Source organism: Sphaeramia orbicularis, chromosome 16 (assembly GCF_902148855.1).
Source record: "Sphaeramia orbicularis chromosome 16, fSphaOr1.1, whole genome shotgun sequence".
Classification (NCBI taxonomy): Eukaryota; Metazoa; Chordata; class Actinopteri; order Kurtiformes; family Apogonidae; genus Sphaeramia; species Sphaeramia orbicularis.
Window position 1 is genome coordinate 42,373,923 of NC_043972.1, and position 21,622 is coordinate 42,395,544.

General features: G+C 36.7%; 1 protein-coding gene across 2 annotated transcripts in view; it reads right to left on the reverse strand.

Annotated features, from left to right (window-relative positions):
* The window catches only part of myom3 (myomesin 3), a 249,462-nt gene that overhangs the window by 99,543 nt on the left and 128,297 nt on the right, over positions 1-21,622 (reverse strand). For both annotated transcript variants that reach the window (XM_030159207.1, XM_030159208.1), the window contains exons 12-14: positions 20,518-20,717; positions 17,342-17,395; positions 5,596-5,723 (exon numbers count right to left, since the gene is read on the reverse strand). In XM_030159207.1, the coding sequence (XP_030015067.1) occupies positions 5,596-5,723; positions 17,342-17,395; positions 20,518-20,717 (382 nt within the window). The remainder of the gene's footprint in view (positions 1-5,595; positions 5,724-17,341; positions 17,396-20,517; positions 20,718-21,622) is intronic.

The window sequence follows — 21,622 nt, forward strand, 5'->3', positions numbered from 1 at the left end:
TTGCTTTTTTTTTTTTTTTAATTCTTTATTGAAATTTTCAAAGGAATACAGGCACAGACATATGTCCCTATACTTAACACAGTTAATTAGCCACCCATAAATACATTCACTTATAAAACTGCTCTTTATCTATATATATTAAAAAAAAAAAAAAAAAAAAAAAAGGCCTTTTTTTTCACATTAACACCTTTAAAAAAAAAAAAAAAAAAAAAAAAAAACAAGGAAAAAAGAAAAAAAAAAAAAAAAAAAAAGAAAACAAACCATACATACATATACATGTTAACAAGGCACACATTCTTAAAACATACATACATGTTTTTTTTTTTTTTTTTTTTCTTTCCTTCTCCCTTTCTCTTTTTTCTCTTTTTTTTTCCGTCTTTTTTTTTTTCTTTCAATGTGAAGACTGACTTACAAGTCTATTATGTTCCATGGAAAGGAGTGCTGTTTGTCCAGGGTTCTTCTTCTACGTAGTTCAGTCAATGTTTGTTTAATTACTGTTTTACTATCTATGAGATTCTGATTAATGACTGTTAAGCATCTCGTTTTCCAGAGCTTGACTGTTACAATGTAGATGATTAACTGGAAGAGTCTATGTTTGTTTGTTGATGTTGATTCCTCTAGAAGTCCGTACATGACTGAGCGATAGTTTATAGGGCAGCTCAGACCAATGTTTTTAAAAAAAAGTCCAAACAGCTTGCGCTCTATAGCAGTCAATAAGTACGTGTTCTTGAGTTTCGTCGTTTCCACAGTTTATCATCGGACATTTTTTTGTTGTGACATAACAGCTCCAGGATACCAGAGCTCTAGCTGGAAGTCTACTTACAGAAATAAGCCAGCGGATATCTCTGTAATTCTCAGAAATAGATTTGTCCTTTATATTTTTAATGACAGTCTTCTTCTCGTTTTCCTTTACATGTTTGTAATCCACCAATCCACCATAGCTGAAATCGCTTATACATTTATAGATCCCTCTAGAAGTCCCCTTAACCCAGTCAATATTTAAATGTTTATACTTTTCTTTTATGTCACCATATATGATTTTGTAATAAGGTCCTTTCCTTGCCCTGCCTTTTTTTTTCTCCCAGGTGGACAGGTCATCGATCCATATTGACTTCCGTGACATACTCATTGAGACATTCTTAATAAAGGCAATATTTAATTTGAGACCGAGATCTAGTGCACCGAGTCCACCGAGTTCTTTATTTTTAAACAATAGTATTCTTTTAGTGACCTCTCTGGTGGTTCCCCAGATCAGATTTACACACTGTTTGTTCAACCGCGTTATCATTTTGTCAGTTGGAGGAAAAATGTTAGCTAAAAAGAGGAGTTTGGAGAGGATATGAGTTTTCACAATGTTAATTCTACTTTTATAATTTGTATTCTTGTTCTGCCATCTGTTAACTTCTTCCTTAGTCGAGGTGAATTTTTGTTCCCAATTTCTTTCCCCACAGTTGTTATTTCCAAATGAGATTCCGAGGATTTTAATTTCATCTTTAGTTTGAATATTTAGGTTGGGTTTATCTATTGCATCTCCGATCCAAACTCCCTCTGTTTTGCTATGGTTTAGGACAGCTCCTGAAGCCATTTCATACATATTAAGATGATTAGTTAGAATATCCATCTCCACCTGGTTTTTAATTACAACAGTGATGTCATCTGCATAAGCTATTGATTTGACTAAACATGATTGGCCGAGAGGTATGCCTGTTATTTTTATGTCTGAATTAATTGATTTTATTAATGGGCTGATTGCTAAAACATAAAGAGCAGAGCTGAGAGGACATCCTTGCTTCACCCCTCTCTCCACCTGGAAAGATTTTGTTAAAACACCATTGACATTTATCTTTACGGATGACTTCATATATAAACATTTAACCATGTCTCTCTCTTGCCTCCTGCCAGCTTCCAACCGTGTGTTCTTGTGTGTGATTGTCAGTCTTTGTGTGTTCGTGTTTAGTCAAGTTTGTATATAGTTGAAAATAGAGTTTTTGTAAATTGATCCTTTTCTGGTAGGGGAGGTCGGCTCTTTTGTTTTTCCCATTTTCTCCTGTTTTTGGTTAGGGAGTTTAGGTTAGTTTTCTGTATTTTATTTCTTCCATTTATTTTGAAGTAGGTAATTTAGTTTCAACTCCCAAAGAAGATATTTTGTTTGTTGTTTTAGCTGCATTCTCCCCTAACCCTTCTTTAGTTGATTTAAAAATAAATACTGTGAACTTTAGTTTTTTTTGACTGACATGTGTGCTTGGGAGCTGGGAGGGGACCAAAGTAGAGCATATTATGTGTATATTATTAGGTGAACCCCTAGGCCGGGGCGTAACAATGCTTTCAACAAAATTTTCACATCTTCAAACTTGTATCCACTGGACCCCCTCCACTGCTCTATAGGCACCCCACAAATGCTGGACCCTATGAATTTGTCATGTTTTACCCCCCCCCCCCCCTTTGAGGCACCCCAGGGTAAAGGCCCTGTCACACCTTGACGATTTAGGCAGCGTATGCCGACGTAAGACAAATTAAGCGAATACACTGGCACGCATCAAATAAGTTATGGGTAGGCTGGAGCGCCGTAAAAGGGGGGGTAAACATAACAAAATCATGGGGCCCAGCATTTGTGGGGGGCCCATAGAGCAGTGGAGGGGGTCCAGAGGATACAGGTTCGAAGTTGTGACAATTTCGTGTAAGATCCACTGTATAATAGAGGCATAGAAGTCGGGAGTCAGATGTTGAAAGTATATTAAGTTTCAGTTTCATTTCACGCAGGCAAAAGTTATGTTATAAAATATATAAAATGTTGAAAAGTAATCGAACTGCTTTTGCCGGGATTCAAACTCTGGTCTTCCACATCGGAGATCTTATTTTAACAATATTCTAATTTTAACAATAAGTTTAATTTTAACAATATTCCGCCTGTTATTAAATGTTTTGTGTATTTGTAGATCCACTGGGATCTGTACGTTGTAATGTACATGTGTAAATGATAAACTGAGACATAACATTGTTAAAATTGCACTTAGTTTTCTTAAGAAATTTCAGTTTGTTGATGTTATTCACATTGTTTTAAAGGATAGTTGGTAGATGGAAACCTTTTCATTGCATAATTTTACTTTTTGTGCTATCCATCCACAAATGGGGGTCTACTGTGCATGTGCCATTTATGATGAGAGTCTATATGTTAAATGGAGTTAAATCTAAACTAGACTAAAGTATAATCATAAAGAGACAACTGTCTATTGAAGCAGCATTTGGGTCTGCATGAAAAACAGACAGTCAGCCACAGAAGGTATGAATGTATTATTACACAGTCTGAACTATAGAACTGTATGAACTGAATATTAAATATGTTTGAACACAGACAGTGACTGAGGGAATCACACACACTTGTCAAACACAGGCCTATACCTGTACTGTGTCATGCTGTTTCTAATTTTAAATTATTTGGAATGCAGTGGAATTCAATGTCATAACTGAGTCCAACCTTATTAAAGTCAACTCTTTGCTTTGGTTCCAGTAGTGGTCACATTAGTGAAATTAATCTGTATTCATTTTATTAGTGTATGATTATTAAAAAATACAGTTGTATGACATTTGAAGTTTTCTGATTATGATTTAATGTTAATTCTGCTTCACTTCACCCCCTTGAACCCCCACTGGGGCCATTCTCCTCCACCTCCCACCCCCTTTCCAGTTTTTCTAAATCCGTCATTCCTTTTTTATACATTAAGACATTGAGTATCTATAACATAGATGTCGAAATTCATTTTCTTTCAGTGGGTAGGTTCAGCCCAATTTGATCTTAAGTGAGCTGGACAAGGAAAATAATAATGAAATGACAACATCATTTTTTTCTTGTTGTTTTAGTGCAAAAAAAAACCCCAAAGAAACATTCAATTAAAATACTTAAATTTACAAACTAAATAAGTGCAATTTTAACAATATTATTCCTCATCTTATGATGTGCATTACACACTATGTTAAACATTTGGTAACAGGCATAATATTGTAAAAATTTTGGGGTTTGGAATTTGGAACTAAAACAAATTTCTACAATATTACAACTCAGCTTATTATTAACACAAATTGCAGAACATAGTGGATCTACAAATGCACAAAACATTTAGTAACAGACAGTATATTGCTAAAATTGTGCTACTTACTTTTCTTAAAACATTTCCTGTTGCTCATATTTTTTGTGAAAGGATAGTTCATAAATACTCAGTCAGTGTTCTCTAAAATATCATGGACCACATCTTTGGAATAATTTACGACCTGAACTTCAATCAACATCTTCTTAATTATAATTTAACCCTTTCATGTATACTGGTCACTACAGTGGACACTTATTCTACAGCTGCTCTCTTGTATATTCACGGATTTTGTTGTTTTGTTTTGTTTTTTTACACATAACTTTATTAAAGTTTTAAGACATTACATATCGTTTCTGACATGAATTGGTAACATAGTGTAGATCTCCCCTGAGTGTAATAGTTATAGTTTTCACACAATTAATCAGTAAATGCATGTTTCTTCGCTTCAAAAATTAAATGCATGGTGTTCAGCTGAGTGGACATTTTTGCAACTTCATGAAAAATAGGTTCCTAAGAATTTTTTTTATTATTATTACTGGTTTTTTTAAATGTATATTTTTTAAACTATTTATTTATTTATTTATTTTTCATAAGAAAATTTTCAATCGCATTGTTTTTTTCATGCCTAAAGAGGAATAAAAACACTCAGGAAAAAAAAAAATTGATTAAGGTTCTCATAATTCGTGCATGAAAGGGTTAAAAAGCATCTGAAAAGGACTGTAATTCATGAAATGTGGTAAGGCTGTATATCATTTGATTTATATTTGATGATTTGTAATTTGACTTATATTTTTATTGTTTTTACTTTAGTTTGTTATTTCAGTTATATCGTATTTTTAATTCTTCTTTTTTTTTCCTGTGTATTGTTTATTTCCGGGGAGGTATTCACATAAGCCTTTTTTGGCTTCTATCCTTTCCTGCACAATGATGTTACTTGTTTGAATGCTTTTCTCTTGCTGTTTTATGATGTGCAAATAGATAAAAAAAAAAAAAGCAAACATTTTCCTGTATTTTTTTTTCTTTTTTACACTAAATCAAAGACAAACATTTGGAGTTGTCATTATTTATGGGTTGTTATGATAGTATTTTACTGGTCTGACCCACTTGAGATCATATTGTTCTGTATGTGGAACCTAAACTAAAATGATTTTGACGTCCTTGATTGTTAATATCTTGAGTGTAATTTTTGTATTTCATGGGCTAAATGTTTGACATCTGTTACTTAAGGTGTTGAAACTCTCCCAAATCTCATTAACTATCACTAAAAAAGGAGTCTACATATAATAAGTTAGGGGATCCACACCTCAATACAAGCCACAAACTGATTTTTAAATTGCACGGGTCGAACTAAAACTAGAGTCTGCCAGAGAAGTGGAAAATCAATATCAAATTTTACACTGTGTTAAAAAATGTCCAGATATGATGTGATCTTTTTTTTTGGCAGTGTACTAAAACCACGATGCTTCTTAAAATAAGGCTGTTTTTTTGGTGTGTGGGAGTAAATACTGACCCTCTCGACATAGAAGGTGAGCGGTTCTCTGCCTCTGGGTTCGGGTTCAGTCCAACTCAGGACTACGTAGGTGTCACTCACTTCACAGGCGTGGACGTTCGTAGGAGGGAAGGGAACTTTCACTTCACCTGGAGCAGAAAAAGAAGAGGAAGGGACAAAGTCAGGAACAGGGTCAGCCTCAGTGAAAGCACAAACAGCACTGGCCAAGACTCGTTTTTGGTCAAAATCTTTGCATCGGTAAGTTTCATGCTTTATATCACAGGTGTCTACTAGGCCTGTAACGGTACACAAAATTTTCGGTTCGGTATGTTTTCGGTTTTCAAAGCTACGGTTCGTTTTTTTTTTTTTCGGTTCGGTACGGGAAGAAAGAAAACCCCTCAAAATGTCTATTAATGCAATTTATGAATTTTTAAACATTTTTCCCCCAATTTTTGGAGACAATAGAATATAGAAAAAACAGGAATAATATAATTCTGCTGCTACAAATCAAATAGAAAATAAAATACATTATTAATATTACTAAATGTATTTTAAACATTAGTATTACACTTTTCCCTGAAAGGTAGTTTCGAACAAACAAGAAAAATCTAATCACAGTTCTGTCAGTTCACATTCTGCATAAAAATAACATAAAAATTCCACATGAAGTGCAACACTAACAAGAGGGTAAACTGGTATTCTGTTGAAACAAACTGAAGAGAAACACTGACAACACAATGAACCAAATTATTTATTTTAGGACAGAGTGTTACGCCCCGGCCTAGGGGTTTACCAGGGCGAACATAATGTGCTCAACTTTGTCCCCTCCCAGCTCCCAAGCACACACGTCAGTCGAAAACTAAAGTTTACAATGTTTATTACAATTATTTTTTTCTAAACAACTAAGGAAGGGTTAGGGGAGGGAGCGGCTAAAACAACAAACAAAATATCTTCTGTAAAGTTTAGACTAACTTACCTAATCAAAATAAATGCAAGAAATAAAATACAGAAAACTAACCTGAACTTCCTAACCAAAAACAGGAGAAAATGGGAAAAACAGAAGAGCCGACCTCCCCTACCAGAAAAAGGTTCAACTTACAAAAACTATTTACAACTACAAGCAATCGAATTTTACACAAGCACACAAAGACTGACGGTCACACACAGAACGCAGGGTTGAGAGCTGGCAGGAGGCAAGGGAGAGCGGGGACGGAAGCTCCAGGGCCATTTTTAAAGGGGCCAGGCAATCACCTTCCACCAATCCGGTTCCTGCAACAAACAGACACAAAAGGGGCACAGCACACCTACAGGAGGGGGAGAACACACACACAAAACAGAAACATATATACATAGAACACAAATAGACAAATTATGACCCAGGGTCATAATTTGAGAACAAACTGTTTAGGACACTGTGTGTATTTGTGTGTGCCTGTATGCACGGGGGTTTTTTTTTTTTTTTTTTTTGTCGGAGCTGGGGGGCAGGGGGGGCGTGCAGTTATATACCTGGGGATGCGGTCCATAACTAACATAACGAACGCTGTCGTGAAACTTTACATACTTTCAACTTTCTATTTATTCCTCTATTATACAGCGTGTGTGATAGACAGACAGACAGAGCTAGTGTAAGTGTTTTAGAACTACCGTAGTTCCTAGGGGCCAAACAACGTCTGTCTTATTAACGTCTCTTTCCTTGTTGTTGTCTTTCACCTGAACCTGAACTGATCCAAACTGGACTGTAATGATGGTGGAGGGTCTTCAGTCTCTTCCTTCCAGGTTCACATCATATTTGTTGTTTTTTTTTAACCTTATATCAACTGCTATTTCATATTTTGGGTCAATGTGTGCTCCTTTATTAAGTCTGTGTGAAACTTGTGTGGATTTAAAGTTCTGCGTTGAACAACGTCTTGCATTCCTTTTTCTTTTTCTCATCATTCTGTGCCGTTTCAGTACAGCTGTGTACCGAAATGAACAGGTGGGTACCGAAACGGTTCGGTTCGGTACGTGTACCGTTACAGGCCTAGTGTCTACCATGTAGCCCGGGGGCCAAATCCGGCCAACCAAAGGGTCCAGTCTGGCCCCTGGAATGAATTTGTGAAATGCAAAAATTACACTGAAGATATTAATCATTTTAGTTCAGGTTCCACAAACAGACCAATTTAATCTCCAGTGGGTTGGATCAGTACAATACTATCAGAATAACCTATAAATACTCACAACTCCAATTTTTTCCCTTTGTAAATATAAACATTTTCATGCCATTTTACTGTATTTACACTAAAACAAACATGTCACAAAAACACGAATAACCTCAACAAATATGAACATTTTGAAATGTCTGAAGTCTAATTTTAACAATATTCCCACCTGTTATTAAATGTTTTGTGTATTTGTAGATCCACTGTGATCTGTACGTTGTAATGTACATGTGTAAATGATAAACAGATACAGTCTACTCTCGTTATACCGCCAACTTCCGTTCACGGCCAAATTGGCGGTATAGCGAAAATGGCGTTACAACGGGTTGCGTCCATAATGTGCATGTCTTTACTATATGATGTCTATGCTGCCTCCGTTAACCCGTTCTAATTGCGTTTCTAAATAAATCTTGATTCTGTTATGTTGTAAGGGATCATTTAAAGTGGGGAAACATTTTAAGCATTATTATACCGTGTCGGGAAATGACACCCCATCATCTTGAGGCTTTGGCTTAATCCCACGTCCTCTTCCCGACATCCTGACCTACTGAGTGTTCTGCGATAAATGAACGGTGGCCGTTCCGTAGACCTACTCGTTGCTTGTCGCGATCAGCGTCTGGCGCGTTTGTTTCAGTGCATTGTTAAAATTTATGTGTACTCGATGGCAATCACGCTGGCGGTATAACGGTCGGGAAATCAATGGTATAAGTGTTGTTTGTGCATGGAACTGGGCTGGCAGATGGCGATAGGCGGAAAGGGCGGTATAACGGCGGGCGGTTTAACGAGAGTAGACTGTATAATATTGTTAAAATTGCACTTAGTTTTCTTAAGAAATTTCAGTTTGTTTATGTCATTCACATTGTTTTAAAGGATAATTAGTAGATGGAAACCTTTTCATTGCATAATTTTACTTTTTGTGCTCTAAAACATAGAAGAAAGTTTGGAGTTGACATTATTTATAAATTATTATGTTATTATTTCACTGGTCCAGCCCACTACAGATCAAATTTGGCTGAATGTGGCCCCTGAACTAAAATGAGTTTGACACCCCTGCTTTATATTATGAGTTGCATGAGCAGCATCCAATAGATAAGGTGTACCTGCTGCCCCAGATTCACCCTTATTCTAAATATATAAACTAAGATAACATGCTACGGAGTGAAATGGCTCGAGTCAGCATACTTTCAATGTCTAAGTGATTCAAGGACGATGAAAGTGCTCTGATTTAGTACAAAGTCCCTGGTCTTGTGACTGTCTGACTCTTTGAAAGTCTTTTTTTCTTTGTGTTTGTATTCCCGGCAGACTTAAAGCTAGTGTGGATCAGAGGGGAGCTGGAGTACAAAGCGCTTCGAGATTTCACATGTAGTGAGTTTTGAAACTTTCACCATATTTACTATGGATATCTCAGATAAGACAGGTCGGCCATTCATTTTTCAATTCCAAAGTCTATGGAGGCAGCTATGGCCTAGAACAGGGTGTCAAACATACAAATCCAACATCCAAAGACTAGGGGTGTAAAAAAAAATATAGGTTCTGCAATATATCGTGATATATCATTTCATGATACTGTATTGATATTAAAAAGTACTGTATCTATATTTTTATGTATTTATTCAAATGCAGATATGGTGGAGGTTTCATTTTTGGTTTTCTTTATTGTTTATATTTTATTTATTATTATTTAACGCTGTTTTATTAAATAATGGTTATTTGAAGGATCTAAAATCACTTTTTACTGTCTGAGAGGCAGATGTTTGTTCGCATTTTTTCATTTACACCACATTCTTCTTTTTATACCTTGTTAAGACTTGTGTTTGAGTGTGTGAATTTGCATCGTTCCTGTACTTGCAGCTGTTTTCTCTAAATGAGACACATTGGGCCATTGCAATGTGTTTGGCCCTTGTCGACCACCGTATGTTGGTGATGTTGAAAATGCAAAGTGACACCTGAGCGCACACAGCTACATGTTTATCATGTAAATAAATTATTTTAAGACACAACACTGCTTTTGTCCTCCTGTTTGGCTTAAAGATGCTGCCTCCACCTTGTAGGAGATGTCAACTGATTTAACACAAAGTTTACATCTGGCTTTATTTTCCCTACAGCCAACCAGGGGCTGTCGAGGCAGCTGTCAGAAAACTTAAAATGCATTTACCCATTGTGGCTGCTCATACTCCTACACAAAAAGTTGGATGATGCTAGGTGTAACTGCAGCTGCGTAGGTATACGTGTTCAGTTGCCATATGTCTTACTCTTAAAAATTTCAGTGCAGATTAGATCAGAATTAACCAAGAAAATAGGTAAGATACTCCCTTTGGATAATTATTGCAGGAGGATAATGGTGAACATCATTTTTAAGGAACAAATTTGGTCAAGTAAAAAAATCCTGAATGACCATCACTAAAGATAATTTAAACCAGTGTTTTTCAACCTTGGGGTCGGGACCCCAAGTGGGGTTGCCTGAAATTCAAATGGGGTCGCCTGAAATTTTTGGTAATTGACAAAAAAAACCAAAAAAAAACCCCCCCCAAAAAAAACCAAAAACAAAAACTTGCTAATAAAAAATATATGGTGAGTTGAGAGAGACCATCACAATCCATAAAAGACATGACAAACTGTGAAGCTGAAACTGAAGCACTGTGGTACTGTTTATCTGTCAAACGTTCATTGTGGTCAGTTTCAGATGCTGCAGCTCTTTCGTAATTCATAGTTTGAGTTCTTGTTTGTTCAGTATTAATTGTCAGCCTTGTAAATCCAAGCTGGACTGACTGTACATATCCTGACCAAGGAAAATAAAATTCTCACTTTGTGCAGTAATCTACACCTGACTTTTCTGCCTCCGTCCATAATAATATACATTATATAGACTAAATGTCGTCTAAAATTAACATTTATTTGCAACGTAGTACAGCAAACTATTACATGATCAAAAACAAATGAATTTTAGCAAAAAAAAAAGTCTCAGTTTTGAATGTCTAGGGTCCCTAGAAATTAGTCATGTTAAAATGGGGTCACTAAAAAAGGTTGGGGAACACTGATTTAAACATTTAATAAAATCAAATGGTAAAAAAAAAAAAATCAACATTAGAATGATATTTTCAGATCCTTTCTATAAACACAATATCAGGGGATCTATAGGGATTAACTGCATAACCTCAATAAAACCATGTTTGAGTGAAAGTAACTGGGTAAAAAAAAAAAAAAAAAAGATATAGAGCATATAGATTGGACTGTGTTTCATTGGAAAAAAGGTCACGTGGTCTGATGAGTCCAGACTGACCCTGTTCAGAGTCATTGACACATCAGGGTGAGAAGAGAGGCAGATGGAGTGATTACCCATCATGCCTAGTGCCTACAGTACAAGCCTTATAATCTGGGGTTTCTTCAGTTGGTCAGGTCTAGGTTCAGCAAAGTTATGTGTCCAAGAAATGAGGTCAGATGAACCAGAAAATAGTGAATGACCAGAGTAGGACACCAGTGGATTCAACATTATTACTGGGCTTAGTGGTTCAGGGAACAATAGATGATTGGCCACCAGAGTCCAGACCTGAACCCCATGGAGAAGTGGGCCAACTGTCCTTTATCAATACAAGATCTAAGTGAAAAATAAATGCAACTGTGGATGGAAATAAATATTGTGAGACTGAAACAGAAGTCCGATGACACGTTAGAGCGACTTCTTTTAGACTGAGCATCTGTTGAATCAAATGAACTGAATGAATCAAGTTGGTGTTTTCGTGTTTGTTCCGGTGGTTTCTCTTGTTCAAAATAGTTCATTTCTTGTAACATATTCATTGTAAATGTGTTTCATTCCAACACAGGTGCTTTATTCGACACCTTTGTAAAAGCATTTCTTTTCTTATTGCTGATATTGCACATATACGGGATAAAGAAAATCACATGCAATCTTATATTGTCTTAGGTTCATGTAAACAAATGAAAAAAAGAATGAATTGTGAAGATTTACTGTGAAGATTTGTTTCTTCTTTTTCTTTGCACTGCCTTTCTTGTTTTTTCTACAAATTTCCAGACGTGGACACTGTTGGACTTTATTCCTATTCTTTCTTATTCTGCGTAAAAACCCTGATAACATTACAATGTATATATATTAAAATAATGAAGGGAACTGCGAGATCCTTTTAACCCAGTGGTTCTTAACCTTGTTGGAGGTACTGAACCCCACCAGTTTCATATGCGCATTCACCGAACCCTTCTTTATTAAAAAATAAAATATGATTTTTTTCAAATTCAAGACACAGGTATATGTTTTACTGGTGCACAAAATGAACCGTGCATTAACATCACTGTGTTCAAAGAACAAAACCAATACAGTGCATGAACTCACAACAAATTCCATACCTTTTCACAAAGACATGACCTTTTTAATACAACCACACTGAAATGGTTTTAATTTTTAACCTTATGTATTCCAATAATGAACTTATTGTATTTATGCTATTTATCATTTTTAACATTTTAACACACACCCATCACCTAATTTCCATCAGACGACAATAATAATGAATATTTACTGCAAATCAGTGTGACTTCTGCGGTTTTCGTTTCATTTCGCTCCGAACTTTCCGAACCACGCAATTTTGACATAAAAAAAAGATAATTGCATGTAGTGTATCAAAAAAAAAAGTTCTCGTTATACTCCTTAAGTATTTTTGTGATCATTGTTTTATTACGGCACTAGCTCGGCTTTAGCGTAATACGATTTCTCCATCCGCGACGGTGCGTCGGTTGTCACATGATTGTAACTGACCAGTGTGGTGACCGAAAAATGTAAACAAGCGCTACACATGGCTGCCTCCGTGGATAACAGGAAGTAGCAAAAGTCATAACAACGATGTGGAAAATACTCCAATAATTCATCGTCAGACGAGTGGAAGAGATTATAAACACTTCCGGATGTGTTGTAGTGCTATAAGCAACAACAATACGCCGCGTATATTGGATGTCAATCAGAGAAAGAGTCTCCGAAGCCGTTTGTTTACATACACGGACCTAGCCCGACACACACACCCGACTAATGAGTCCAGTGTGTGTCTTGACCTCCGCCGAACCCCTGACACTGACTCACCGAACCCCTAGGGTTCGATCGAACCCAGGTTAAGAACCACTGTTTTAACCCTTTATCGGACATCTGACTATTTTTGGTAATTTCCAAACACATTACAAGACAGTGACAGCAACAGTTACTGGTGTTGTAGTCAAGAGCAGCTAGAGTGAGACCAAGACACTGCAGAGACTGGAGGGTATCAAGACCAAGACAAGACCGAGACCAAATGAGTTGAGTTTGTGACAAGACCGAGACTACAAAAAATTGGCGAGAATTACATCACTAGTGGACTGTGGAGGGCTGGGATTGTCCGTTGAGAAAATTTATACAATGTAACATGTTTTTAAAATTGCACTTGAAGAGGGCGCGTAATAAATGATACTATTCTGCGATGATGCGGTTTTTGTACAAATCCCATCGAGACTGCTATGACCAAGACCGAGACAAGACCAAGACCAAATGAGTTGAGTCCATGACAAGACTGAGACCACAAAAAAATTGGTCTCGAGACTAAGACCGGTCTCGAGAGCTACATCACTAACAGTTCCAGTGAGGACGGTGAGTCACCAATCTCAGGTCCAATGTGGTCTACAGGGTCTGTAAGGTCCACCTCTGCATGAACAGTGAGTGTACCTGCTTTGTTAGGTACCATGAAGTAATGGTACTAATGTAAGGAACGATGTTCAAAGGGATAACGTGGATGTGGACAGGTGTCTGGATCAGCACTTATATTGGTCCACTGTTCTAAAAGTGATGTTCTTTTCACCTTACATGTGTTTTTCTTGTATTTTTTTTTTTTTATATATAGACTTGTATTTTTTTGATTTTTTTTTTTTGCCATTTATGGGTGTAATAGCTCGAGCAGTCAAGGTGCGTTCAAGAAGGAGCTGGGACCCAGGTATCGTAGCAAAAATACTTGTTTCTTTTATTTTCTCTCAAGAGTCAAACACAACTTTCACCAGGAACATACCAACACTGACTGACCCAAATATAAACAAAAGTGCACTGTGCCCATGATTGGGCTAAACCACTTACCACAGGGGGAGACAAAATATACACACTTAACTACACAGTTTTTACTCGGCCTGTAACGGTACACAAAATTTTCGGTTCGGTACATTTTCGGTTATGAAAGCCATGGTTCGTTTTTTTTTTTTTTTTTTCGGTTCGGTACTGGAAGGAAGAAAACTCCTCAAAATGTCTTTAATGCATTTATGAATTTTTGAACATTTTTCCCAAAATTTTTTGGAGACAATAAAATATAAAAAACAGGAATAATATAATTCTGCTGCTATAAATCAAACAGAAAATAAAATAAATATTACTAATGTATTTTAAACATTAGTATTGCACTTTTCCCTGAAAGGTAGTTTTGAAAAAACAACAAAAATGTAATCACAGTTCTGTCAGTTCACATTCTGCAGAAAAATAAAAAAAAATTCCACATGAAGTGCAACATTAACAAGAGGACAAACTCATATTCTCTTTAAACAAACTGAAGAGCTACACTGACAACAAAATTAACCAAATTATTTATTTTAGGATTGTGAACAAACTGTTTAGGCCACTTTGTGTATTTGTGTCTGTGTGTGCAGGGTGCGATTCGTCAGAAACATGAGGGGGGGGGGTTGTCGGAGCCAAGGGGAGATGCGGTCCATAACTAACGTAACTAATGCTGGCGTGAAACAAAAGTGAAACTTTACATGTTATACAGCGTGTGTGTGTAAGAGAGAGAGAGAGACAGACAGACAGAGCTAGTGTGTTTTAGAACTACCGTAGTTCTTAGGGGCCAAACAGCATTCAACTTATCGTCTCTTTCCTCATTGTTGTCTTTCATTGGGACCTGATGTGATCCCAAACTGGACTGTAATGATGGTGGAGGGTCTTCAGTCTCTTCCTTCCAGGTTGACATCATATTTGTTGGGGTTTTTTTACCTTATATCAGCTGCCATTTCATATTTCGGGTCGTTGTGCGCTACTTCCATATGTCCGTGTGAAACTTGTGCAGATTTAAAGTTTCGCATCGAACGACATCTTTCGTTCCTTTTTCTTTTTCTCAACATACTGTGCCGTTTTGGTACAGCTGTGTACCGAACCGAACAGGTGCGTACCAAAACGGTTCGGTACGTGTACCGTTACAGGCCTAGTTTTTACCTTTAAAAAAACACCACAAACTCATGAAATACACTATTTACAAATATTAATACAAACCCAAATGCCCAAAACACTATACAAAAGATATATCTATATATTTACATTTTACCCAAAACCCAGCACCCCTCCTTCAACCTCCTATGTGCACTCACCATCCTGGAACCTTTAAATAGTGTCCAAGCCCCCTGGGGATTGTTTTAGCTGGACACAACGTCGGAAACGGAAGCACACATACAGGTAAGTTGGCGTCTGATGCACATTTTCTACAATATTCTAAAATAATACTGATACGTTGAACTCTATATGCAATATCACAACCACTACATACACCCCACCCTACAATTAATATGCGATGTTTTTGTGTGATATGCGCAAGAGCGGTGAAGAGGATAGAAGCGCAATCTGCCATCCACTCGCCGGACCAACTCCGCCACAGTATTACACCATACAAATCATATTCAATAAATATCTCAATGTAAAACACAACGTGTATATTCCTGTGTTACATAAATTAACCATTACTGCCGCTGTCATTCAATACACATACAGAAACTAGAAGCACTCGGAGAGCGCAGACCTCCGCCAAGGCTGATCAGTGCCCCCCCCCCGTGGCCCCCCCCACCCCCGATCACCACCAAAATTTAATAATTTCTTCCTTATCCCATTTCCAACAAACCCTGAAAATTTCATCCAAATCTGTCCATAACTTTTTGAGTTATGTTGCACACTAACGGACAGAAATAAACAAACAAACAAAACCTGGCAAAAACACAACCTCCTTGGCGGAAGTAACTATAATTAACAAAAGATGTAACGGCGAACCATCGTTACAATGGGTAAGGAACCAAATATGGTAACTTCTTTCACCTTGATTTTCTACATAAAAAAAAAAAATGTTGAAAAATTTCACAGAAGTAATACAGTCTTGTTATGTCCTCCAATAACACACTAAAGGCGGCCATACGCTGTGCGATTATTTCGATCGTTGCACGCAGCTCCATCTCAAACTGTGTGAATCAATTGTAAAGTCAGGCTCATGATTCATGTTCTCACACTGTACGGACCCACGCTCGTATGTGACCTGACTGCTCACACTGTAGGACCATACACCAGAGGACGCACCACACGTCCGAGTGTTGTATCCAGAAATACAACGTTAAAATACCAAGGAATCTGGAAGTGTATAGACGATTGTGTATTGGTGTGAGTCACAAAATAAACAAAAACCAATGAGCTGCTTGGGCAATATGTGCCATTATCTGCGAGGAATCAAAAAAGAAGAAAAGACAACGATGTGTTTGGTGCAGGAATTGGTTGTCCAGACGTGGAAAGTATGGGCTGTCAATCCTACAGCAAAAGGAACTAGAGGTAAGCGCAAAAGCTGAACTGCACTAGGCCAATAGCCAGCTACTGTTAGCTTAGAATTAGCTTACAGTAGCTGGATATTACTGTATTCGCGGACGCACAGTGAGAATTTGAGGCACATCGGCTCGTGGCACTGCTTTAACAGTGCGATACCCTCACGAGGAGCGAGCAGGATTTCAAACAGCGCCGTTTTCCTTGCGGACGCACGATTCCTGGTCGTGAGGTGCTAATTGCTTCTCCTTATCCCATGTACACTGCACGAAGCACGACACACGATTACAGGCACATCTGGCCCGATCCCAGAAATAGTCGTATGAGTGAGAAATCGTCTCTAAAATCGCACAGTGTATGGCCGCCTTAAGGTTGATGTTTTTTTGTTTTTTTTTATTCAGAGTATTTCTATGAGTGTCCTATAAAGGCTTAAGTCATTCCCATGATTTCAGCTCAACATGAATCAAGAGAAAAGCTCTAAAAACATGATCATGCTTTGATCTCTCTTTTTTTTTTTTCCACAATTGCATGCCTACATTATAATCTAAACTGCCAATAAAAAGACGTGATGGTGAGAGTGTGAATGCCTGACTGCTCCATTCATTTCTTTTTGCCTCCTGAAACACAAATACACCATCCTCCTCCTCCGTTATCTCTCTCTGTGACTGTGAGTTACATTGTCAAGGTTATCAGTCCTCTTCACAGGCATTCAGACTACCTCAGGCCATTATGTGCATTTACCAGCGTCCCACCAGGGAATCCTCATTCTTTTCAGTTCTGTAAATGGAACAAATGCTCATTGCCTCAGTCATACAATTACTGCGGCTCGTTGTTAAATATAATATGAAGATGCATTAAGCCAGGAGCCAGAGGCAGCCTAAAGAGGAGGGTACTGGTGTAGTAGTGAGATACTGATGCTGTTTCAAATCAGGGGTGAAAATGCTCAAAATAGCATCATTTTGCACGGTGAAATAAAAAAATAACACATTCTCACCTTCCAGTTCATCTTTTGTAATGGTGATTGTCCATCCTTCATTTACGGTGACCACTGAGAAAAGACAAGAAACAGAAAGAGAGTAAGATTGGGAACAAAAAGGAATAAAAAAAAAAAATGAAAAGATATCAGTGTAATGAAATTTTATGACACCCATGATAACACTATTAGTGCTAATGTTAGAGGAGCCGCCAGTGGTAAGAGAAGCAGAAAAAGAGGTGAGAAACACAGCGACATGGACGGATGGAGAGCAGGCTAGAGGCAAGTCAACCTTCTGTCTGTCCTTCATCTGTGTTTAATGATCCACAGCATCTGACCAGAGTCCATCTGTCCTCCCCGTTCCACACATAAAAGCATCCACGCTCTGTGATTTACCCCACATCCCATTCTGACCCCTCTGCCCCTCCCACATCACCACCACCTCCATTCATTTCCTCCCGTCTTTCCATTCAATGAAGTATTTTTTCAAAAACGCCTAAGTGCCTTCAGAGTAATCTTTTATGAAACAAAGTGTTCCACTCTTGGATGCTTTTGAGAAGCTATTGCAATAACGCAGCGCAGAACCCTCCAGCTGTGTAAAATGAGATCCACATCTACACACTCGCCGTCGGTTTTGCTTGTGGTGCTGATTTCTTGGCGGGACTAAAATGTCATCTGAGATAGATGAGGTGAATTAGAAGCAAGATAAGTCGCCATATTCATCATATGGACGAGTGAGAAATTAAAGGAACTACCTGAAAAAAGGATAAATATAAAAAAAATATACACACCAGCTGCAGCTATTCAGAAAAAAGACCCAGTGCTACTTTTGTGTCAGTTCCCAAATTACTTTTTCTTTATTTTTAACCTTCCTTAACTGATTTAACACCATTTATTCTAATATTATGCGCTGTATTTTGCATTGTTAAGTGAAAATTAGATATTTTACTATATTTAATGTACTGATTATGTAGATGTTGATTAACCCTTTCATGCATAGGCCACTACAGTGGACAGTTCTTCTCCAGCTGTTCTCTTGTATATTAATGGGTTTTGTTGTTTTAGTTCCATATCAGCCAACACAGTGGACACTTATGCATCATCCCATACACTGACATTCATACCATTACTGTAACTGTGCTGTTCTTGATAAACCTGATCTGCACAAACATGTTTGAGTGTAAATTAATTGTTATTTGTTAGACAAAAAGTTTTTTTTTTTTTTTTTTTTTTGCATATTATCTCCATGAAGTGAGTAATTACTAGCATTAGAATATGTTAAAATGTGAGAAGACATCAGATTAGCAGCATTAAAAATGTTTTTATTTCATTGTTTTCATATCACTTTCTGATATTTGGTTTTAAATACATGTTTCTTTACTTCAAAAATTAAATGCATGGATATTTTTGTAATTCCATAGGAAAAAAAACCTCAATCACTTTGTTTTTTTCATGGCTGAGGAGGAACAAAAACACTCAAGAAAAAAATCTTGACTAAGGTTCTCACAATTCATGCATGAAAGGGTTAAAGTTTAGATTAAAGTTGAAAGCTGTTATATCCACAACAGAGAAAACTGGAAAAAAAAAAAAAAAAAGAGATTTTTTTTTTTTTTTTTTTTCCAGAAAAATATGTCACTAACTGAATCTAAACCCAGTGTCTCCATCCACTGTCACTGATCCAACTCCATGGGTTTTACTGGTGAATCAATGTTGTAGAAGATGATGGTGTTTCTACGGTAACTACAGAGCTTCTGAACATCCAAATGGGTCATATCTGATGACCATGAAAAGATGACAAACTGTATTTACATTAATTATTTACATGAATTGACAGGATTAGTGGATCAACAGGTATTAAACATTTTATATTAGTAAACTATTTTGGTCGCTGATGGATGTTTGAGTCTTTATGGGTTACTTATTAGACTTACACACTGACCACAGTAGATGCTATACCTAGTTAGCATGTTAGAATTCCTATTGTTTGTTGTCCGGATGATGATAAGATAAGATAAGATAAGATATATTTGATGATGATTATAATTATGATGATGTTAGCATTTAGCTGTCAAACCTGCCAGTCACTTTACTTTACTGTGCTAATGCTGGCTAACTTGCTAACTTACTGAAATTTACACACTTCTCATTCTTCATTTTTTGATCATTTAGGCTCTGTTTGCGCATAAATTTTGTGTTTTTATTTGATTTTGTTGTTTCCAGTTAAGCTCCTACAATACATCTAAAATACACTTTGTACAAACAAAAGTAAGGCTCTCTCTGTTAAGCACAAAAAATGTGTTATTCAAATCATTGTATAACTTATTTTGAATAGCACATTCTTGTGTTCAGTGTAGGAGTATTCAACACTGAACAAAAAACAATGATGCACAAAAATCAATGTTGCTGCTAATCCTTGACATTTAAAAAAAAAAAATACTTAAAAATTTATTAATATCTGATTATTGATTATTTATAATTGAGCCAGATGTAGATGAAAAAATAGCCCAGTGAAAGTTAAATATAATATTGTTTTATAAAGTTTTTACAACTTAAAAAGCACATTTTCGTGCTTAGTGGTATGAGTGTAACAAATAGTAAAACTGTCCCTGAAGATTAACCAGCTAACAATATAGACTAGAATAGAATAGAATAGAATAGAATAGAATAGAATAGAATAGAATAGAATAGAATAGAATAGAATATATTTGTGATTGTAACATGTACAGTAAAATTAAAAGTGCCATTCAATCTGTACATCATGTATGAAATCTACTATAAAAATACAATTAAAAGTAGCGAAATAAAAGGTTTGTGTAAAATAAATAGGTAGAAATAAAAGAACACAAACAGAAACCCATCACTCACACACAAGCGAACATTCTGGTATTGCACTGAATCTTTCATGTTTTGATAAGGAACACTGAGCGGCTAGAAAATAACATGTTTGTCCCCTATTTTGTTCTTACCAGGTCCTGACAGTAGGTTATTTATTGCATTTATTTATTTTGGGTTTTCATGAATAGACTTGAATTCCGCTTTCAATGTGCAAAAAGCGTCAATGTTATTTCAAACCTAGCTTTACACTCATCATTTTAAACCCATTCTAATAATAATAATAATAATAATAATACTTTCTTTTATGTAACCATGTGATGCCACTTGGAGCCTGGGTTCTGCCTGTGTGTGGAACATGTTACCCATAGTCCTGGTGTGTTCCAGGGGGTCAGCAGTGACGATGGGCTCTGTAGCTTTGGATGGACGTCCTGCACCAGCCTTGTTAACAGCACGCACCCTGAACTGGTACGTAGCTCCTTCTTTGAGCCCAAACACAGGGTAGTGGCACATTTTCTGAATATGCACATTACAGCGCACCCATTTCCCCTGACTGAGGTCATATCTGAGAGAGGAGGAGAGAAAAATCAATCTTGTAGCTATATAAAGAGAGAAAGAAAATAAGGAAACAATGACATGAATGTTGTTTGAAATGCATTATATGCTTTATGTGAGGTTTGAGATTACAAAACCAAAATGGAGAGTAATATAGCCCACACATCAACACGTCTATGCCAGTAAATACTCTACCAAGACTTATAATCAAGTCCAGACATCATGTGAAAATAAGGGGCTTCTCAACGCAGTAAAAACTGATTTTGAACTGCAAGCAAAGCTTATAGAGCATCGATAAACAGTTACCACTCGGAGTAAACAAAGACAGAAAAGAGTGGACTGGTAAACCATAAGGGAGTTGCTAGGGAACTGAGAGGTATCTTGTGATTTTCTTCCTTCACCCTGTAAACATCAGCATTCAGGGGTCAGATATTTTACACTGAATCAACTTTATATGCAGGGAAAAACACACAAGAACACACAGACTACATAGTTTTAGCTGCAGTGTTAGATAGTTTTTTAGCTTCACTGGGCAAAACTTCCGAAATGCCTCAGAGATGGTTTTAATTAATTTCTCTCAACATTAATTTTGTTTTTAAAACTTGAAGGAAATACTGATGTTTATAGCTCAAATCAGCGTGAACATCTTAGGAGCTGTAGCCATGATGTGTCCAAATACATTTGTCCATATAGTTTATAAACATCAATATTTCCTTAAAGTTAAAAGGGAGATTTTTCTTCCTAAGTGAATTGTGAAGAACGTAGATGGTTAGTTGTGGCAAAAAAATTATTATTTACAGTCAGAGCATGAAAAATATTTTAGAAATTTAGAGAATAGAAAATTTAGAAAAGTTCATGGGTGTGCATTTCATCAGCAGACATTCAATAATCATCAGGTGAACAAACATTTACACG